This window comes from Martes martes, assembly GCF_963455335.1.
Source record: "Martes martes genome assembly, chromosome: X".
NCBI lineage: Eukaryota > Metazoa > Chordata > Mammalia > Carnivora > Mustelidae > Martes > Martes martes.
The window spans coordinates 44,951,364-44,974,455 of NC_137897.1; the positions used below are offsets into that span (position 1 = coordinate 44,951,364).

Genomic DNA, 23,092 nt, shown 5'->3' on the forward strand with positions numbered 1-23,092 from the left:
GTCCTCTCTCACCACTCTTGTTCAACATTGTACTGGAAGTTCTAGCCTCAGCAATCGACAACAAAAAGAAATAAAAGCCATCCAAATCAGCAACTTTCACTCTTTGCCATCGACATGATACTCTATGTAGAAAACCCAGAATGCTCTCCCCTTCCAAAAATTCCTAGAACTGATACAGGGATTCAGCAATGTGGCAGGATATAAAATCAAATCACAGAAGTCAGCTGCATTTCTATACACTAAAAATGAAGCTGAAGAAAGGGAAATCAAGGAATTGATTCCAATTATGATTGCAACAAAAACTATAAGCTACCTGAAATAAACCTAATCAAAGAAACAAGTATCTGTATTCTGAAAACAATATGACACTTATAAAAGAAATTGAGGAAGAGACAAAGAAATGGAAAAACATCCATGCTCACGAATTGGAAGAACAAATATTGTTAAAATGTCTATGCTACCCAAAGCAATTTACACTTTCAAAGCAATCCTTATCAGAATATGATCAGCATCTTTTATAGAGCTGGAACAAACAATCCTGATATTTGTATGGAACCAGAAAAGACTCTGAATAGCCAAAGGGATGTTACAAAACAAAACCAAAGTTGGTGACATCACTATTCTGGACTTCAAGCTGTATTACAAAGCTGTAATCATCAGGACACTTTAGTACTGGCACAAAAACAGACACATAGACCAATAGAACAGCATAGAGACCCCAGAAATGGTCCCCCAACTCTATGATCAACTAATCTTTGACAAAGCAAGAAAGAATATCCAATGGAAAAAAAGACAGTCTCTGCAAAAAATGGTGTTGGGAAAATTGGATGGCCACATGCAGAGGAATGAAACGGGACCACTTTCTTAACACCATACACAAAAATCAATTCCAAATGAATGAAATATGTAAGTGTGGGACAAGAATCCATCAAAATTCTAGAGAAGAACACAGAGAGCAACCTCTTTTCCCATGACCATAGCAACATCTTGCTCAACATGGCTTCAAAGACAAAGGAAACAAAAGCAAAAATGAAGAATTGGGATTTCATCAACATGAAAAGCTTCCACACAGCAAAAGAAACAGTCAACAAAACTAAAAGGAGCCTATGGAATGGGAGAAGATATTGTCAAATGTCTCATCAGATAAAGGGCTAATATCCAAAATCTCTAAAGAACTTATCAAACTCAACTTCCAAAAAACAAAAAATCCAGTCAAGAAATGGGCAGAAGACATGAACAGACATTTCTCCAAAGAAGACTTATGAATGGCTAATAGACACATGAAAAAGTGCTCCACATCACTAGCCATTAGGGAAATACAAATCAAACCCACAATGAGATACCACCTCACACCTGTCAGAATGGCTAAAATTAACAACTGAGGAATCAACAGATGTTGGTGAGGATGTGGAGAAAGAAGAATTCTCTTACACTTTTGGTGGAAACGCAAACTGGTGTAGCCACTCTGGAAAACAGTATGGAGGTTTCTCAAAATGTTAAAAACAGAGCTACCCTGCGACACAGCAGTTGCACTCTGAGGTATTTATCCTAAGGATATAAAGATAGTGATTCAAAGGGGCTCATGCACGCCAATGTTTATAGCAGCAATGTCCACAGTTGCCAAAATATGGAAAGAGCCCAGATGTCCTTCTACAGATGAATGGATACAGAAGATGTGGTATATACAATGGAATATTACTCAGCCACCAGAAATGAAATCTTGCATTTGCAATGATGTGGTTGGAAGTAGAGGGTATTATGCTGAGTGAAATAAGTCAAAAAATGACAAATACCATATGATTTCATTCATATGTAGAATTAAAGAGATAAAACAGATGAACATAGGGCAAGGGAGGGAAAAATAAAATAAGAGGAAACAGAGAGGGAGACAAACTATAAGAGACTCTTAACTGTAGGAAATAAACTGAGGGTTGCTGGAGGGCAGGTTGGGGGGGATGGGGTAATTGGGTAATGGACATTAAGAGGTCACTTGAAGTAATGAGCACTGGGTGTTCTATGCAACTGATTAATTACTGAATTCTACCTCTGAAACTGATAATGTGGAGCATATTAATTAAATTGAATTTAAATAAAAATTTTTTAAAAAGAATGAAACATTATATAACTTAAATATAGATGCAAAATCTCAGGAGCAGAATTTTAGAGAAGGGAGAAAAAGAGAAATATAAACTAAGCATAAAGGTTCAGAAAAAAAATCTCAAAATAATAGAAATAAGCTCAATTAAATCAGTAATTATAATAAAAGTAAATGTATCAGAATTACAATTTAAAAAACAAATATTTTCACGTTGTATTAAAAACAACAAAAGCTGGGATGCCTAGGTGGATCAGTCAGTTTTGCATCTGACTCTTGATTTTGGCTCAGTTCATGATCTTTGGTTCATGGGATTGAGCCCTGTGTTGGTCTCCATGTTCAGTGAGGAATCTTCTTCTCTTCCTCTCTCTTTTCCTTGCCTTCTGTCCCTCCCCCTGCTCATGATATCTATGTCTCTAAGATAAAATAAGTGTCTTCTAAAAAATCAATTATATTCTGTTTACAAGAGATCTAAAACAAAAATACCCAGAGAAATTGTAAGTAAATTAATAAAGATGAACTAGGCAAATACTAACTAGAAAACATATATATATGTATATATAGATAGATAGATAAACAGACAGAGAGATAGATAGATACAGCTATATTATTACTAGATAAAATACACTTTCAGGAAGAAACATTACTAGGGGAAATATTATTCCTAATAAAATATGCAATTCACTAAGAAGATATAATTGCTTTAAATTTGTATGCCTGTAATAACATAGCCTCAGCATATATAAGGGAAAATAAAGGCAAACTCAGACTCACTTTATAATGTCATTTCTGAGGATGAGGATAAAAGTGTGAAATTGCTTTGCAACATAGGATATGTATTATTTTACCTTCCCTGGTGTCCTGCTTTTATTATAATTGTTCCCAGGAATGTATATCAAAAATGGAGTATGACTAATAAATACTTTAAGATGTGGAACTGGCTAAATGAATCTGCTGGGTGGAAAGCAGTGAGGATCCACCTGATATGGGAATTAGGGAACTGATGGTCTGGTTCATGTGGTAGCAAAGAATCTGGTCAAACTATTAGCCATTGTCCCACTCTAGACTCTAACCCACTGTCCAGAGACTGGATCTTTAGGCAACTTGGCAATAAAATGACAGGAGTATGTTGAACTACTTCAGGTGTCTTTAGTGAAAGGATACCAGAGACAAAATCTAGGATGAGGCCCTCCTGAAACAGATGGGATATAAGGAGGCAATTATTTTAGCTTTAGTAAAAGAGGTATCTGTTGCTGATAGCCGTGAAGCAGAGAAAACCAAGAACGAGATTATCATGTGCTTTGTGGGATGGCAGCTGCTACAAAATATGCTTTACTCTGCTTCTAAAGCTGTCCAGGGAACTATGCAATTTTGGCTGTTGGAATGAAGTTACTGGGAGGAGTTCTAGGAGTCAGACAACCCCTCCAAACCTTACCTCTCCCTTGGGATAGCGGTAGCGATATTTATCTTGGTCCCGTAGTGCAAATTCTTCAGGGTAGTGTTCCTGGATTTCTTCATAGGTCATCTCCTCACAGACACCCTGAGAAAAATTATTTGGGGATAAAAGTATTCTCAAGGTGAAATCCATACAGCCTTTACCATAGTTCTGAGTCCAAAGATTATGGCACAGCAACACACCTGATTTTCTGTGAAGATAGCTTTATGTTTGTGCCTATTGTCTGAGTGTGTGTGTGTGTGTGTGTGTGTGTGTGTGTGTGTGTGTGTATGAAGTGTGTGGATGTGAGAGAGTGTGCATGTGTACAGGTGTGTTCAGTATGAGTATATGGTGTATACCTGTGGTGTTTCTCTATGATTGTCCCAAAAGGTTTGTAGATGTACATTGTACATTTCAGTATGTGTTTTATAAATATATGGGCTTAAGGATTTGAGACTGTGTTTGTGTGTATGTGTATCATGCTGGTATGTTTAAAGACATATGCCTTGTGTTTGTGTATTTGTCTCAGTTTTCGTAGTGTGTTTGGTGAGCGTGCATGTGTGTACAGGGTGTCTGAGCATCTGAGAATATGCTCACATGAGGGTCTCTGTGGTCTGTTTCTCCATGTATGTCTCAGTGTGTCTGTGGCCTGTGTTTCTGTGAGTGTATAGGTCTCTGATTATGTCTCTGATGTATATGTGTGAATAGCTGTGTGCCTATGCCTGAGGTCATGTGAATTTGTGGTAATATGCTTGAGGTTATGCACCTGCACTTTGTGCATTTTCATCCATGGTATGCCTATCTGCATCCGTGTGATGTAGGTATATACAAATACTGCATGTGTGTCTACGGTAAGTGTGTCTATATGTATCTCTAAGTGTGTCTGTCTGTGACTGTGTATGTGTGTGCATGCACGGTGCAAGTGTTGATTGGTAGATGTGTCTGAAAGGGACCCTCTGTCAGACTAGCAGGTCAATGTGTCTGTGAAGTGTATGTCTGTGATTATAAACATATTTGTGGTGGATGTCTATGACTGTGTATGCAAGCACACACATGTGTGCACTTACATAACAGTGCTCTCCCATTTATAGCACTTCCCATCCCCTCTGCTCCTCCCTACGCTCCAGGACCTCTGGCAGATAAAGAAACAGATATCCACAGACATCTCAGAAGATAAGAATTAATAAATTCCTAACAGTTTCAGAGTGGACCTTGGGGAAATATAGTCTCCTTACCCAAAGCAGGAATTCAGAGCTCAGGGAATGAGTTCCTTAGGAGCACATGAGAGCTTCCCAAGTTCACTGAAAAATACCCAGAAGTGAGGTGGCTGTTGGGAGTGGAGGTGGAAGGCAATGTTGGGTTTATAAGATTTCCTTTTGATTGTGTGGATTCCAGTTAGACTTTCCTGTAAAGGAGCAATAGGCTCTGGCTGTTGTATTTTGAATCATATATCAGCCTTTCTTCAGGAGTGAATTTCACCCCTGCCATAACCCACAAACAGCTCTGCAGTGTCAAATTTCTCCACTGACACTGTCTATGGGAAAAAGTGCACTCTACTGGATACACAAGATCCTTCCAGATTGGCTTTGACTTTCTATTTAGAGGCATGCTCAAAGCCTCTTGCCTGCAGAAGTGACACTGACTTCATATTGACTTAAGGCAAATTGCCTAAACTCTTTGAATTTTATTTTCCTCATCTGAAAAATGAGAATTACAACAACCTCACAAAAGTGTTTTGAATATTAAAAATAATATATCTAGCACAGAATGTTCAAGGTACATTTTAAAGACTCAAGCAGTGGAACTAATTATTAATATATTATTTTTTTTTTTTTTAAAGATTTTATTTATTTATTTGAAAGACAGAGATCACAAGTAGGCAGAAAGGCAGGCAGAGAGAGAGAGAGAGAGGAGGAAGCAGGCTCCCTGCTGAGCAGAGAGCCTGATGCGGGGCTCGATCCCAGGATCCTGGGATCATGACCCGAGCCTAAGGCACAGGCTTTAACCCACTGAGCCACCCAGGCGCCCCAATTATTAATATATTATTGATCATGGAAAATAAACCAGCAATTTAGGCATCATTCTAAACTATTACTTTTTCCTTACTCCTCCCCTAGAGCAAATTGCTGTAATTCTATCTGCTAACTTTCTCAAAAATCTATTCCTTTTTCTTTCCTGTCTCCACTGCTACAATCTCAGCAGTTCTAAACACACACACACACACACACACACACACACACACAACCTTCTTTGTTTATGCTGGGCTCTGCCTGACATACCATTCTTGATCCTCTCTACCTGACTAACTGTTAATGAATGCTCAGCTAGGCATCACTTCCTCCAGGCAGATCCTGGCTGGGTCAGATGCCCTGCCCTGACATCTGTACATCTATGGTCTAGCCTCTCAGAGACTATATCACACATGCTGTTTTGTATTCCTCTGTTGTTGTTTTTTTTCTGTCTACCCTGTTTTGACCGAAAATTCAGTGAAGACAAAAATCAATCTCTTTCTCCAGCACCACCCCAGAGCCTGAAACAAAGTAGGTATTCAATAAATGTTTATACCACATGTGGGCCAGAAACAAGTAGTGACTGATCTCTTATGACGAAGGGTTTATATATTTTCTTGAATGTATTTTAATGCAATTATATGTGATATGTAGAATGATACTGTATATTCCTTTTCTAAATATGTGTATCTCTGTACATCTATAGCTAAGTACATGTGTATGTATGCAGACACACATATACTTCTTTGCATTTATTGAAGTATATCTACCAGGCAAGCAAGTTAACCTAACTACATGAAAGTTAACTATATTTGTGATAAAGTTTTTACTTCTGGGTCTAACAATCATAACCTGTGGACTGCTACCTGATGTCAGTATAACTATAATCCAGGTGAGACAACGGGGAGGAAAAAAAACACTTTTGCAAAAGGCACATGGGAAAACCTGACTCTGAAGCAAGATTGCTATGTCATGAGGGTCAGATGGTCTTTTTCTTCATTCTATTTCCAATACCACTATTTTAGTCCATTGTCACCTCTTGCCTGGATTAATGCAACCATCTCCATACTGATCTACGTGCTCAGTCTGGCCCTTTTCCTAACTAGTTTCCACAGATGATCAGAAAGGTTATTTATTTATTTATTTATTTATATTAATCAAGTATAATTAACTTACACTGCTATATTAATTTTAGGTATATAATATAATGATTCAATAATTCTATACATTTCTCAGTGCTCATCAAGATAAGTGTACTCTTAATATGCTCTGGCTATTTCACTCGTCCCCCTGCCCACCTCCCTTCTGAACAACCACCAATTTACTGAAGAGTCTGTTTTTTGTTTATCTCTTCTTTTATCATTGTTTATTACATTCTTCATATATGAAATAATATGGTCTTGTCTTCTTTTTACGAATGTGAATCACATTCAGGCCACTTCTTGACTTAGACCACATCTTTGGCTTTCCATTTTTAGGGCAGCATCCAAATATCTCAACATGAAGTATAAAACTCTTTGAGACGCCTTCCTTTCCAAACTCACCTCCCTTATACTTCCCTTTTTACAACATTTTGTCATAGGATATGCACTGTCTTATTTATGGCCTGCCTTTGGGCTCCATGAGGACAGAGAACATGTCTATTCTGGGCTTCACTGGATCTACAACACACAGAACAGTGTATGGTGCATACTTGTTGAATTAATTGTGTTCTTCAAAGGAGCCAAAGAAGAGGCAACCCAGGGGATAAGCCCAAGTCAAGTCCCATTAACTACCAGGAAATTCATTGCCCACGATCTCACCGCATCAATTTCGTTCAGGGCCTTCCACTGCTCATAGGGAACACCCAGGGCCTCAGCTGTCTGGATAGTCCTCTTCATGTGGCTGGTCCACACCTTCAAGGAGCTGATGCCCTGGGACTGGATGAAGTTGGCCAGGGCATAAGCGTACTGGGGAGTGGGGTTGCAGAGGATGAGAAGAGGGGAGAGAGAGATGAAAGAAAACAGGGTAGCTGTGAGATCTGCCACAAATGGTGAAATGATGATGAACAAGAAAGAGTAGAATTAAAATGTTTCCATTTTATAAACAGGGATATGACAAGGATCAAGGAAATAGAAACAGGTATGTGTGTTTATGTATGTATATGTGTGTGTGTGTGTGTGTGTGTGTTCACTGATGTTTGTTTAATAAGCCCCTTGCTCAGTTATTCATTCAAAGAGCCCACCTCTGGCAATTGTGGAGCCTGGGACAAGACTACAAATGGAGGCACTTTACCCAGTCAACCTCCCTTCTCTTCTCATTTGTGCCTCCATCCTGCACTTGTAGGTGTTTTGAGTACATGTTTGTAGATAACCTAGTCATATGACCAAATTCTATCCAAACCCTATTTCCACTGATTCCCATGATCCAGAAACAGTGACCGTTTGGTCACTTCTTTGCCGAGGGCTACACACTACTGTGATGTGGCCTGCTCTCAGGTGGACAGACTCTGAGATAGGCCCACACAGGCATGGAGAGCAGACTCCAGGCCAGAAGGGTAGGGGATTCTGGGTTTTGGGTACTCAGAGTGTGGTCCAGAAGTAGGGGTGTGTGATTTGGGGACATTTCTTTTTGACTCTGGGGATTCTCATTTGCTTGAGTTGGGGTCTTGGAACCCAGCTTCTAAGGTCATTCAAACATATACCGAGTGTGTGTGATCATGTACTGGGTATCAGGGTGTCCTGTTCTCAAGACAGAACCAGTCCAGTAGGGAAACAATGACAGTACTGAAAGGAAACATGAAAGGCTCTGGGAGCCCAAAGGAGCAAGTGGTTTGTTCTTTTGCATAGCGTCATGTTATTAGTCACAGGTAGTAATGTGAGGAACATTGGCACAAATGCATAAATTTATTTATATGTACACATGTGTATGTACAAATATAAGTATTTTGTATACACATTCTAATTATGAATTATGAGTCAGTAGTTAGTGTGCTCTGGTGGAAGGAGCCCTTGATTGGGAATTAGGCAACAGGGGTTAAACTTTCCCGGCTTCCTTATATGTCCCTGTGTGACCTGGGACACAACCCTATTTCTCCCTGACCTTATATCTTCTGCCTGTAAGTTGTAAACACCATTAGCTCACTGAACCTTTCCTATGAGCATCACATTAGATAGTGGAAGAGAACACATAGAGTGCCCTTGACATACAGTAGGTGACAGCCTCTGTGATTGATTATGAGTGACAGCCAATGAGAAAGTGTTTTGTAAGCTGCATTGTGCACTGTACCCATAAGTATGAAGGTTGGTGACAGGAATTTACCTGTACATGCACTTGTTTGTGTGCAAGGGCAGTATGCATTGTGGAGATGGCCATGTGTCCAAACTGGTTATTGAGCTGTGTGGGCAGAGCCATAGCTGGCTCCAACCAAGAGACCCCTGGCTGCAGGTAGTGCCATAGGGAAAGGGTGATGCCACTAGTACCCTCTATTCTGCTCTGAAGAGTAAGATAGGTGGGAGTCAAAGGTCTGAGTCCACCTAAAGGGGAGCCTGACAGCCTGAAGTAACAGAAAGGGAACCATGAGGACCAGGCCTTCCAGTGCAGTGCCTTGCTTAGGACACTACCACTTCTGCAGTGGGGGATGAAGAGGGGCAGGCAGGAAAGCCTGGTTTTCAATCCTGGCTCTTTTTTACTGGTTACGTGACCTGGGGCTGCTCTTTTCTCCTCCCTGGGCCTCAGCTTCCTCAGATTTCATGAACCGTTAATGGTAATGCCCATCCCATAGAGCTGTTGTGAAGATTGAGTGCGGTCACACTTGTGGAAGCAGATGGTGCCGTTGCTGTGCACAGGTGCCCAGTAAAAGAGAGTGCTTCCTCCCTCCTGCACCCCATTTCCCATTTATTCTACCCAAGCCATCCTCCCAGCAAGAACAATACCTGTGTTAATAAGCCCAGGCACAGGGCCAAACATTAAGGAAAATGTGTGCCTTGTTTTATTTTATATCCTTAAGGTGCAGGTTACTATGCTTGGCTGGAGAGAAGAAAAAAATGCCACAGTCAGAGATGAGCTAGAACTGGGACAGATGGAGTCCAGGGCACAGTGACCTGCCTGGGAGGGCAGGAAGGGACAGGGGAGGGCTTCCTGGACCAAACCAGGGAGCAGAAGCTGGACCCTGGAAGGAGGTGGAGGAGAGAGGGCAGGAAAAGAGCAGTAACTGGTGGGGAACAAGTGCTGACAATGGAATGGCCTGAAGTGGGGATGGGGGTTGTGGCATCATCCCTGAGTAAGGGAGAAAATAGATTCAAGGATGGGGCGTATAAGGGCAGCTGTCAGGGCATGTGATGGTCACCAGCTGACAGAGGAGAGCAACCTAGGTGGGGGAAACTGCACAAGCAAAGGCGCAGAGTTGAGAGAGAGAGGAGAGGAATCAATCAGGCAAGTGTGAGGGGTGCTCACTGTAATGGGGCTGGAAGAGCAAGCAGATCTGGGCAAGCATGAAGTGCCAAGACCAAGCTAACAGACATGCAGATGTTGTTAGCACATGGGAGTCATTCAAGGATGGGTCAAGACTGAGTGACTGATTGGGTGGAATAGCAGGTGTGACAAGAACCTGCTTTTACCCTGTCACTGACTCCCCCGTCCTTAGGACCCAGGCAGTAGCTGTACCATCAGCCACAGCCCACCTGGGCCAGCTCACCCAACGCCTCAGTGTGCCTGGGTCCCTTCTTACCTGCTTGCCCCGAGCTGAGAGGCCAGAGTCACCTCCGATGCGGCCTCTGAGGTTGAGTTCACTCTCTCCGTGCCGGCATAGGTAGATGGATCGGGGTGTGACATGGATGTTCATGAGATAGTAGACTGTGCGGCTCTGGATGTGGTCCTGCACTCGGTTCACCATGTATCGTGTGCCCACATCGAAGATCTTGATGTAGGATAGGTGGCTGGGCCAGCCCAAGAAGGAGGAAGTGCAGCTCAGGGGATGATGATGGAGAGGCTAATCCCAAGACAAAGTCCCATCCCCACACCCTGCCTTCAAGCCTCTTCTACAATGCAGCTTTCACCTACCTTTCCGCTAGCAAAATGTCATGCTTCGCCCTATTCTGGGTACATGTTCTAGAGACTTCGCTCCCAGCCACCTTAAAGAGCTCTCTGCCTACGCGCACCTTACTGGAGATGCGCGCGTGCCTCAACCTCCCCTGAGAGAGGTGCACGAACGCCCAGCCTGGTGTTCTGGGACCCACGCGGTGATAGACCCACGCGGCGATAGAGCCGATAGAGCTGGAGGCGCCGCGCCCCAAACCATCCCCTGGGAGAGGTGCGCGCAAGCCCTGAGCTCTCAGCCCCAGCCAGCGGGAAAATCTCAGTGTGCGATTGCTGCTTGGAACCTCTCTGGCGGTCTGGAGCTGCCCAGACAGACACAGCTGCCTTGGTTTTGCGTACAAGCAGGAGATCCTGCGTCCCCAGGGACCGTGACTCAGAACCTGCTCTGCCAGCGGCCCAGCGGCTGCAGCACCTGCAGGGGAGCAGACTGAGGCTTCTCTCTGAGAGGGAGGTTGGGGTGCAGTTTTCTTTCCTCTAAACCTCCAAAAACCATCAAAAGCTGTCAAGGCGAGAGAAAAGAAGTGAACAAACATAAAAACCTCCAGAGAACAAAAACCTGAAAAAAAGTTTTTCTCAGAGCCCACCCCCTTGAGGGGGTCGGGAGGACTTAACTCAGGGAACATCATTGACTGAAAACCCACGTGGCAGCCCCCTCCCCCAGAAAACAAATCAGGAAAAAAAAAAAAAAAAGACTACAAGAGAACAACCACCACTACTTCATAGATACAACTTTTATTTTTAATTCTTTCCCACTATTCTGGTTCATTTTTTTTTCTTTTTTTATATAGATAATTTTTTAACCTATTTACCATCACAGTGAGATGTCCAGTACATCAAATTCCATGATAAACTTCTAACCTGAATTTTTTTGATACATACACATGTGTTTTTCTTTTGCTTTTCTATTTTCTTAATTTTTAAAAAAATTTTTAATTTAGTTTAGTCCAGTTTATTCCTTTTTTATTTTTATTTTCTAATATTCATATAGAGTTAAACTTCAAGGTAACCCCCTTTCTCCAAGCAATGCTACCCCTATAGGTGAACCAATTTTTAATCCCCCTTTTTCTTAGGAAAGTTGAGTCCTTTAACAAAGATATCAAGATACATCCAGGAAGAATCAAAATAACCTTCCTCGCCCACACCGAGAATCTATAACCATGCTCCCATCTTTTTCTTCTGCCAGTGTCTCTGTGTATTTATGTTTGTCTGGATAGTATATAAATCTTATACTTGGGGTTCTTCTTGACGAGGCTCCTCCTTTTTTTTGCTTATATATATATATTTTTTTTCTCTCGTCATATACTTTTATCAGTCTTTTTGTTTGTCTGTTTTTGTTTGTATACGTCATAAACCTTACCCTGGGGCCCATTTGGGCTGAACCTTCACTTTTATCTTCCCTTTTTTTCCTGTCTCTCTCTCTCCCTCTTTTTTCTTTTTCTTTTCTTTTTTCTCTCATTTGGGTGGGGAATCCTGAGTGCTGAGAAGCGTTCCAGGGTGCACCTTGACTGCACCACGGTCAATACATCCAGCTACATCTGTCCAGTCATCTCTCACCAAAATGACTAGGAGGAGGAATCCCCAACAGAAGAAAAATACAGAGGATGGGCCTTCTGCAACAGAGCTAACGGCTATCAACATAGACAATATGTCAGAAAGAGAATTCAGGCTAACAATTATCCAGGCAATAGCTAGGTTGGAGAAAGCCATGGATGACCAAACAGAATTGATTAGGGCAGAATTGAAAGCGACCAGAGAGGAGGTTCATAATGTTAGGGCAGAGCTGAAGGCCACCAGGGATGAGGTTCACAACGCTCTCAATGAGTTCCAATCTAATCTAAATTCTCTAAAAGCTAGGGTAACTGAGACAGAAGATAGAATTAGTGATCTGGAGGACAAACAAATAGAGAGAAAGGATCAGGAGGAAGCCTGGAACAAACAGCTTAGAAGCCACGAAAACAGAATCAGGGAAATAAATGATGCCATGAAACGTTCCAACGTCAGAATTATTGGAATCCCTGAAGGGGAGGAGAAAGAAAGAAGTCTAGAAGATATAGTGGAACAAATTTTTCATGAAAATTTTCCCAATCTTGCGAATGGAACAAGTGTTCATGTACTAGAAGTAGAAAGGTCCCTCCCCCAAGATTATAAATTCAAAAAAAACATCCAGGCACCTCATAGTAAAATTGAGGAATCATAATTGTAGATACAATCTCTTGAAAGCCGCTAGGACAAAGAACCTCCTTACATACAGAGGAAAGCCCATCAGAATAACGTCAGACCTGTCCACAGAGACCTGGCAAGCCAGAAAGGGCTGGCAAGATATATTCAGGGCACTAAATGAGAAGAACATGCAGCCAAGAATACTTTATCCAGCAAGACTGACATTCAGAATGGATGGAGAGATAAAGAGTTTCCAAGACCGGCAAGGCTTGAAAGACTATGCAACCACCAAGCCGACACTGCAGGAAATATTAAGGGGGGTTCTATAAAAGAGGAAAAATCCTAAGAATAGCATTGAACAGAAATATAGAGACAATCGACAGAAAGAAAGACTTCAAAGATAACACAATGTCAATAAAAACGTATCTCTCAATAATCACTCTCAATGTGAATGGCTTAAATGCACCCATAAAACGACACAGGGTTGCAGATTGGATAAAACGACAGGACCCATCCATATGTTGTCTACAAGAGACCCATTTTGAACCTAAGGATACACCCAGACTGAAAGTGAAGGGATGGAGAAGCATCTTTCACGCCAATGGGCCTCAAAAGAAGGCCGGGGTAGCGATTCTCATATCAGATAAATTAGATTTTAAACTAAAGACGGTAGTCAGGGATACAGAAGGACACTACATCATTCTTAAAGGGACTATCCACCAAGATGATCTAACAATTGTAAATATCTATGCCCCCAATATGGGAGCAGCCAATTACATAAGAAAACTATTAATCAAGATAAAGAGTCATATTGATATGAATACATTAATAGTAGGAGATCTTAACACGCCTCTCTCAGAAATAGACAGATCATCGAAGCAGAAAATCAATAAAGAAATAAGAGCATTGAATGACACATTGGACCAGATGGACCTCATAGATATATACAGAACATTCCACCCTAAAACAACAGAATACTCATTCTTCTCAAGTGCACATGGAACCTTCTCCAGAATAGACCACATACTGGGTCACAAATCAGGGCTCAACCGATACCAAAAGACTGAGATGATTCCCTGAATATTCTCAGATCACAATGCTTTGAAACTGGAGCTCAATCACAAGGAAAAGTTCAGAAGGAACTCAAATACCTGGAAGCTAAAGACCACCTTGCTTAAGAATGCTTGGATCAACCAGGAGATCAAAGAAGAACTTAAACAATTTATGGAAACCAATGAGAACAAAGACACTTCACTCCAAAACCTATGGGATACAGCAAAGGCGGTCCTAAGGGGGAAATTCATAGCCATCCAAGCCTCCCTCAAAAAAATTGAAAAATCCAGAATACACCAGCTGTCTCTACACCTTAAAGAACTGGAGAATCAACAACAAATCAAACCAACTCCACACGTAAGAAGGGAAATAATCAAGATTAGAGCAGAGATCAACGAGGTAGAAACCAGAGATACAGTAGAACGTATCAACGAAACTAGAAGCTGGTTTTTTGAAAGAATCAATAAGATCGATAAACCATTGGCCACACTAATCCAAAAGAAAAGAGAGAAAGCCCAAATTAATAAAATTATGAATGAAAAGGGAGAGATCACAACTAACACCAAGGAAGTAGAAACAATCATCAGAAGCTATTATCAACAGTTATATGCCAATAAGCTAAGCAACCTAGATGAAATGGATGCATTCCTGGAAAACTATAAACTCCCAAAATTGAACCAGGAAGAAATTGTCAACCTGAATAGACTGATATCTAGTAACGAGATTGAAGCAGTGATCAAAAACCTCCCAAAAAACAAGAGCCCAGGACCTGACGGATTCCCTGGGGAATTCTATCAAACTTTCAAAGAAGAAATAATACCTATTCTCCTGAAGCTGTTTCAAAAAATTGAAGCAGAAGGAAAACTTCCAGACTCTTTTTATGAAGCCAGCATCACCCTGATCCCCAAACCAGGCAAAGACCCTACCAAAAAGGAGAATTTCAAACCGATATCACTGATGAATATGGATGCTAAGATTCTCAACAAGATCCTAGCAAACAGGATCCAACAGCACATTAAAAAGATTATCCACCATGACCAGGTAGGATTCATCCCTGGGTTACAAGGATGGTTCAACATTCGCAAATCAATCAATGTGATAGAACAAATCAATAAGAGAAGAGAGAAGAACCACATGATCCTCTCCATTGATGCAGAAAAAGCTTTTGACAAAATCCAGCATCCGTTCCTGATTAAAACGCTTCAAAGTATAGGGATAGAGGGAACATTCCTGAACTTCATCAAATCTATCTATGAAAAACCCACAGCAAATATCATCCTCAATGGGAAAAAGCTTGCAGCCTTCCCATTGAGATCAGGAACACGACAAGGATGCCCACTCTCACCACTCTTGTTCAACATAGTATTAGAAGTCCTAGCAACAGCAATCAGACAACAAAGAGAAATAAAAGGTATCCAGATTGGCAAGGAAGAAGTCAAACTCTCTCTCTTCGCAGATGACATGATTCTTTATATGGAAAACCCGAAAGACTCCACCTCCAAACTACTAGAACTCATACAGCAATTCAGTAATGTAGCAGGATACAAAGTCAATGTCCAGAAATCAGTGGCTTTCGTATACACTAACAATGAAAATACAGAAAGGCAAATTAGAGAATCGATTCCATTTACTATAGCACCAAAAACCATAAGATACCTCGGAATAAACCTAACCAAAGAGGTTAAAGATCTGTACTCGAGGAACTACAGAACACTCCTAAAAGAAATTGAAGAAGACACAAAAAGATGGAAGACCATTCCATGCTCTTGGATGGGAAGAATAAACATCGTTAAAATGTCTATACTGCCCAGAGCAATCTATACTTTTAATGCCATTCCAATCAAAATTCCACCAGTATTTTTCAAAGAGCTGGAGCAAATAATACTAAAATTTGTATGGAATCAGAAGAGACCCCGAATTGCTAAGGAAATGTTGAAAAACAAAAATAAAACTGGTGGCATCACGTTACCTTATTTCAAGCTTTACTACAAAGCTGTGATCACCAAGACAGCATGGTACTGGCATAAAAACAGACACATGGACCAGTGGAACAGAGTAGAGAGCCCAGATATGGACCCTCAACTCTATGGTCAAATAATCTTTGACAAAACAGGAAAAAATATCCAGTGGAAAAAAGACAGTCTCTTCAATAAATGGTGCTGGGAAAACTGGACAGCTATATGTAGAAGAATGAAACTTGACCATTCTCTTACACCGTACACAAAGATAAACTCGAAATGGATAAAAGACCTCAACGTGAGACAGGAATCCATCAGAATCCTCGAGGAGAACATAGGGAGTAACCTCTTTGATATCAGCCACAGCAACTTCTTTCAAGATATGTCTCCAAAGGCGAAGGAAACAAAGGCAAAGATGAACTTCTGGGACTTCATCAAGATAAAAAGCTTCTGCACAGCAAAAGAAACAGTCATCAAAACAAAGAGGCAACCCACGGAATGGGAGAAGATATTTGCAAATGACAGTACAGATAAAAGGTTGATATCCAGGATCTATAAAGAACTCCTCAAACTCAACACACACAAAACAGATAATCATATTAAAAAATGGGCAGAAGATATGAACAGACACTTCTCCAAGGAAGACATACAAATGGCTACCAGACACATGAAAAAATGTTCATCATCACTAGCCATCAGGGAGATTCAAATCAAAACCACATTGAGATACCACCTTACACCAGTTAGAATGGCCAAAATTAGCAAGACAGGAAACAACGTGTGTTGGAGAGGATGTGGAGAAAGGGGAACCCTCTTACACTGTTGGTGGGAATGCAAACTAGTGCAGCCACTTTGGAGAACAGTGTGGAGATTCCTCAGGAAATTAAAAATAGATCTTCCCTATGACCCTGCAATTGCACTGCTGGGTATTTACCCCAAAGATACAGATGTAGTGAAAAGAAGGGCCATCTGTACCCCAATGTTTATAGCAGCAATGGCCACGGTCGCCAAACTGTGGAAAGAACCAAGATGCCCTTCAACGGATGAATGGATAAGGAAGATGTGGTCCATATACACTATGGAGTATTATGCCTCCATCAGAAAGGACAAATACCCAACTTTTGTAGCAACATGGACAGGACTGGAAGAGATTATGCTGAGTGAAATAAGTCAAACAGAGAAAGTCAAGTATCATATGGTTTCACTTATTGGTGGAGCATAACAAATAATATAGAGGAGAAGGGTAGATGGAGAGGAGAAGGGAGTTGAGGGAAATTGGAAGGGGAGGTGAACCATGAGAGACTATGGACTCTGAAAAACAACCTGAGGGTTTTGAAGGGGCGGGGTGGGAGGGTGGGGGAACCAGGTGGTGGGTATTAGGGAGGGCACAGATTGCATGGAGCACTGGGTGTGGTGAAAAAACAATGAATACTGTTACGCTGAAAATAAATAAAAAATTTAAAAAAAAAAAAAGAGCTCTCTGCCTGTTACCACCTTCCCCTGTTTCCTTTCTTCAGTTTCAGCTTGATCCAGGCTATCTTTTCACAATCACTTTTTACACTCCAGGGATCTGGGTTCTGTTCTTCATAGTTCACACTCATGACATACTCAGAGAGAAGCAGTAATCCTGTGACCCTGGCTGCCTCCCACATCTTACTGGAAGCTCCTGAATTGTCTACTCAATCTTCTAAATCTCAAGCTGAGTTCTGCACCTCTATTCTTTAAGTCCCTGCTATGATATATTGTATTTGACACCAGACAGGCAGCTACCAGATTGTGTCTGTGCGCACTTGTGTCTGTATGTGTAGGTCTCTTCTTACTGTATGTGTAGGTTGTTTTTTCCCCTATCTGTCATGCAGTCAACAAACACACCCTCCTTTGTTCGAACCATTGTCCTTGAGGTGGGGACTCAGCATCTTCCCTTTGCAAGCTCTTCATTCAATCAAGAACATACACTTGGAAACATGTGACCAATGCTCAACATCCCTTCCATAAACAGTCTCTTAGATGTGCCAAGTATTGGGATGTGGGGATGCAGAGATGGTCCACAACATGGAAATCTTGTGGTCCTTGCTTCAAGCCCCATTTTTATCTCCTCGATTCTGTGCTCTAGTCATGAATTAATAACTATACACAGAGTGATAATCAAACTATTCAACAACCTGTCTCCAGAGGAGCTGGGAATGAGCAACACTGACTAATTAGAGGACTAGAACCATGGAGTAAGTCTTCTGAGGCCCCTGCTGCACCAGGCATGAGTCCTTTAGTTGTTGGACTATATGGAGTTCAAGGAGATCCCTGGGAAGAGGTGGGGAAGGCTGAACCAATGTGGTGACATACCAGGAGCCCTGGATGCACAGTAGCAAATCAAAGTAAATATAAATAGCTGAATTAACCCAAGGCATGTAAAACAGTGGCTGATAGGTTTGGTTTTAGAAAGCCTCCTCTCTGATCTTCCTAGAGATGGCCTCTTAATCTGTATTATACTTAATCATGCCCATCCCTGTCATCTATATCCCATGGTTTCTGCAGGACATTTGCACTTGCTAAGCATTTTCTTTTGTGCATCTGGCAGGGAGCGGGGACTTTGAAATACATGAATCCTCATAATCATCCTAGGAATCAAGGATTATTAGCTTTGTTTTATAGGAGAGGAAACTGAAGCACAGAGAGTGGAAATGGTATGCTTAAGGTTACTCTCTCCAGCTATCTTGTCTAAGAGTCTCAGAACTTAGTGGTGGAAAATATCTGATGTAGCCTTGTTGCCTAATTACTGTCTATTCCTGATGCTAGGTCCTGGGTAGTTCTAGCAGAGCTTTCAACTTCTTCTTTAGTCTGACATTCTACGTACCTTCACACACTGGCCCTGCTTGGCCTCACCTCACAGTCCCATATCCACACCCATGCCCATAATTTCTCTGTTTCAATCTAGCCTTTATTATTTTGCTGGAATATTCTCTAAACTCCCCCACTTTTATTCAGATTTAACTACAGTATTCCAAAATGCTGTTCTGTTTGCTTAAAGACACTCCTTTCCTGCTTTCCAAAGCTGAGCTCCTATGCATCCATTCTTTGAGAGCCAACACATTAACTCTCTTCAGGACGTCTTTGAACCCAGAATCACATGAAGTCATTTAGAGGTGCTTCCCACCAAAAGTAATATATAAGCTAGTGCCTATCTCTACTATGTGAAATCTAAAATAAAAATCATACACTATATTATATGAGGAGGTCCCATGAAATTTTGTGATTTTTTCCCCCATTTTGACCACATTGATGCTGGTTTTGAAATTAAAATAGTAAAAACTTTCCAGATTGTTTTATTCCTATTTTTGGTAGCCTCCACATTTCTGGTACCCCAAACACATGCCTATACTGGGTAAACCTGCTCTTCCAGATCTCTCTTCCCAAGCTGAGCTGAGTTTTCTCCTTTGTATTCCTTTAGCTCACTTGGTTTACAATTTCTACAATTCTGATCAACTGCATATTCATTGGCTTCTCCAACTAAATGTGCATTCTATCACAGCACGGACAACCCTTCTCTCTTTGGATTCCTAGGGCACAGCTTTGGCTGGGCCCTGATACATGGACTGTAAATGTCTGTTGATGTAAAAATCATTAAATAAGGTCAAACTTCAGAATGTGTCATCTTTAGGCCCAAACTGATTCATCAAACACTACCTGAGCACCCTCAGTATTCTATGCTGAAGACTAGGGGCTTTCTCATGCTTCTTTCACTTTAGCTCCCCTTCAAGCTTTTTTCACCATATGCTGCTAGTCTATATGGTGCATTTGTGGAAATTTGAATAAATTACACTTTCCTCAAGAAAGAAACATCCCCACTCCAACACACATGCCTCGGTGAGGAAAACAAGTGTACCCTTGACCTGGTTGTCTTTGCACAGTGAACAGTCTTTACAATTGTATATAAAATTCCTGCTTCTCGCACCAAGTGTCTAAGCCTCATGTGACACTTCTTTATGATACAGGGATGTGGGAAGAGGAGAATTTGGCTGGAAGTGTGAGATAAGGGTTTGAATAAATGTTCTACTGACTCATTATGTGGCCTTAGTTAAGTCCTTGCACAGTTCTGGGTCTCAATTTCTCCATCTATGAGCAATGCAGTAACAATACTTGCCTCTTAGGACTTTGGTTGGGCAAAGCTGGAAGGATGTTGTTTAAACTTCCTAATGTTTTAATAACTATTTGAGGCCTCCTCATACTCCTCACTTGGGGCCCTAAGGGCCTGGGTGACCATAGTCTTCTCGCATCACAACCCATTTTGAGGACTCTGGGAATATCCTATGTCTGAAACTCACATATTCCAGCTAACATGTTTCTAATTTTTAGCTGACATTATGAATGAGAGTTTCATATTTTCATGTGTCTTCCCATATATCAAGGCACTATGGAAGCTATCTGCAGATAGAAACCACCTTTCTTGCCAGTATTTATACTCCTATGTACACCACAACTCAAAGAGGCCAAATACTTATTGATTGAAGAGGTACATGGGTTTATGAAAAGAGACATGAGTAGGAGACAAAATATATGGTTAGAATCCTAGTTCTACCCCTTGATTTGTGCTGGGAGCTTGGCAAGTGGTTTCAGCTAAGATTCAATTTCCTCTTCTTGAAAATTTATGAACATAAGATCTATTTTGGCTTCCTTTATAGGGGTGCTGAGGGGATTCATTGAAACAAAGAAGGTGGCATCCATGTGTGAGGAATGCTTTTGAAAAAAATAAAAGCAACAACTACAGGAGGGAAGAATTTTTTCTTAGAGATCAGGGTCCTGATCTGTTCATATTGGTCAGGAAGGCACTACTTTAAAACTCTCATGGACACTTTATATATCAAGGATTCACTACCTCGGACAATTAGAGCTTGGAGAGTCCTAAAGGGAAATCATTGATTCTAGCTTCCTGACTTTACAGATAGAGAAGGTGAGACCCAGAAAAGGACATTTCCACAGATACTAAAGGACATCAAAATAGGGGTAAAGATCCAGTCCTGGAATTTAGGGTTCTGGGTTCTTACCTGTCCAGTTCATCATCCAAGGGTTGGTAGTTGACCTCATAGCATTCAATTCTCTTTAGAAAGTCTTCCAGAACCTTTTCCCGGTCACAGTCTATGTAATCAGGGCTGCCAAGTTTTACTTGCTAGGAAAAGGGAGAACAGAGGAACTGTGAGAGACAGAGACTCTAACAGTGAACTTTGGAAGTGCCCTTAGAGATCACTGAGTACAACATCCCTCATCATAAAGATGAGGAAATTGAGACTCAGACAAAAGGTCTTGCCAAGTTACAAATCAGTCAATTTAAGAGAATTTAGAATGTGTGACTCCTTATGCTTTATTTCTATGTGATTAAACAAGGTTTGTTATATTGTACTTAGTTCTAGAGAACATGGTGTTTAAAAGATGTGGGTTGGCTAATTGAATTTAAATTAAAAAAGAAGATGTGGTGTATATCTATATCTAGGTATATCTATATCTATATTTATATCTATAGATATATATCTATATATCTATATAGATATATCTATATCTATATTACTCAGCCATTAAAAAGATGAAATCTTACCATTTGCAACAACATGAATGGAACTAGAGGGTATTATGCTGAGTCATAAGGAATAAGAATAAGAAATAAGTCAATCAGATAAGACAATTATTGTATGATTTCTTTAAATAATATTTTATTTATTTATTTGAGAGAGAGAGATTGAGAGAGAGAGAGCATGAGCAGGGGGAATGGGCAGAAGAAGAGGAAGAAGCAGACTCCCTGTTGAGCAGGGAGCCCAATGCAGGACTCAATCCCAGGACTCTGGAATCATGACCTGAGCTGAAGGCAGATGCTTAAAAGACTGAACCACCCAGGTGCCCTGATTTCACTCATATATGGAATTTAAGAAACAAAACAGAGGATCATAGGGGAAGGGAGGGAAAAATAAAATCAGAGAGGGAGACAAACCTTAAGAGACTCTTAACTATTGGAAACAAACTGAGGTTTGCTGAAGGGAAGGTGGATGGGGGGATGGAGTAACTGGGTGATAGGCATTAAGAAGGGCACTTGGTGTAATGAGCAATGGTTGTTATATGCAACTGATGAATCACTAACTCTACTTCTGAAACTAATACTACACTGTATGTTAATTAATTGAATTTAAATAAAAAAAATAAAAAGTAATAAAAGAGGATCTGAAATTGTGATGTGAGAAATGGCCGAAGAAGAGGAACAGGAGATTTTGGCCAGGGGTCATAATGGCGTACATGTATTGAGTGTTTAATGAGAGAACATGGCATGTTGGCTTTAAATTTCTGAAAGGTTAATGTCTCTTAATCCCCCATGATTACCTTCTCCACCCACATTTGTCATCTCAGTGAATGGTGCTATCATCCATTCAGTTACCTGAGCCTAGAAAAAATATGGGAGTCATCCTAGATGTGTCTTCATCCCTCACCTCTCAGCAGGCACAAGATCCTCTCCATTCTATCTTCTAAATATCCCTCCTATTGATTTCCATTCTCTCTTGCCTGGAAACTTACTCTAGCTTTATGACTAGTTTCTCTTGTCTACAGTCTTGTTACTTCTGATTTATTCCTCATACTAGCATCCAGAAAGATATTTTTTAACATGCCCATCTGACCATGGCATTCCCGTGCTTAAAACTCTTCACCATTTTCTTATATCTTTTAGGGAACAGTGTGAACTATTTTATCAGGTGACCCATTTGTAATAATTGAGTCCAAAAGGATTTCTTCATCTCACCTCCCACTGCACTTCTATTCCTCCACACACTTTGCTCTAGTCAACTTGAACTTCTTATAGTTCCGTGGAGATACAGTGATTAGTATATGCTATTCCCTTATATCCAATTCTTCACCTGTCAAATTCCATTTGCATTCTTCAAGATTCAGGTCAGCTATTGCTTTCATTGAGAAGTCTTCCCTGGTACACATCTATCCCTCCCATGCAAGGCTAGGTATTCAACAGTGTTCTCCCAGAGCCTCCTTTATTTCTTCATCTCAGCACAGACATACAGTTATGTCTGTAAACCTGTCAGTATCTCCAAGTATCTCTCACTAGACTGTGAGATCAAGGGCAGCACTCTCCTCTATGTCTTGAATACACAGAATGGCCCAGTTCAGTTGTATAGATTAAATTTGTGTTGAATCAGTAAATGGATAGATGGAAGGGTAGATGAATAACAGAGGGGTTGGACATGTCTTATGCCCTAAGAGAAAAAAATAGGACCAATCAGTTAAAACTTCAGGGGGGCAAATTTCAGCTTGATTGGACTGC

The 23,092-nt window shown here is 40.9% G+C and overlaps 1 protein-coding gene across 10 annotated transcripts in view; it reads right to left on the reverse strand.

Annotated features, from left to right (window-relative positions):
• Window positions 1–23,092, reverse strand: part of PFKFB1 (6-phosphofructo-2-kinase/fructose-2,6-biphosphatase 1) — a 79,900-nt gene that overhangs the window by 10,280 nt on the left and 46,528 nt on the right. For 4 of the 10 annotated variants that reach the window (XM_080795424.1, XM_080795423.1, XM_080795421.1 and 1 more), the window contains 4 exons: window positions 20,826–20,947; window positions 10,248–10,455; window positions 7,342–7,488; window positions 3,531–3,635 (listed from right to left, as the gene is read on the reverse strand). In XM_080795424.1, coding sequence (XP_080651550.1) covers window positions 3,531–3,635; window positions 7,342–7,488; window positions 10,248–10,455; window positions 20,826–20,947 — 582 coding nt within the window. Of the gene's footprint in view, window positions 1–3,530; window positions 3,636–4,765; window positions 4,832–7,341; window positions 7,489–10,247; window positions 11,115–20,825; window positions 20,948–23,092 lie in introns of those variants that run through there. The other 6 variants (XM_080795428.1, XM_080795427.1, XM_080795425.1 and 3 more) reach the window with 3 other exon arrangements.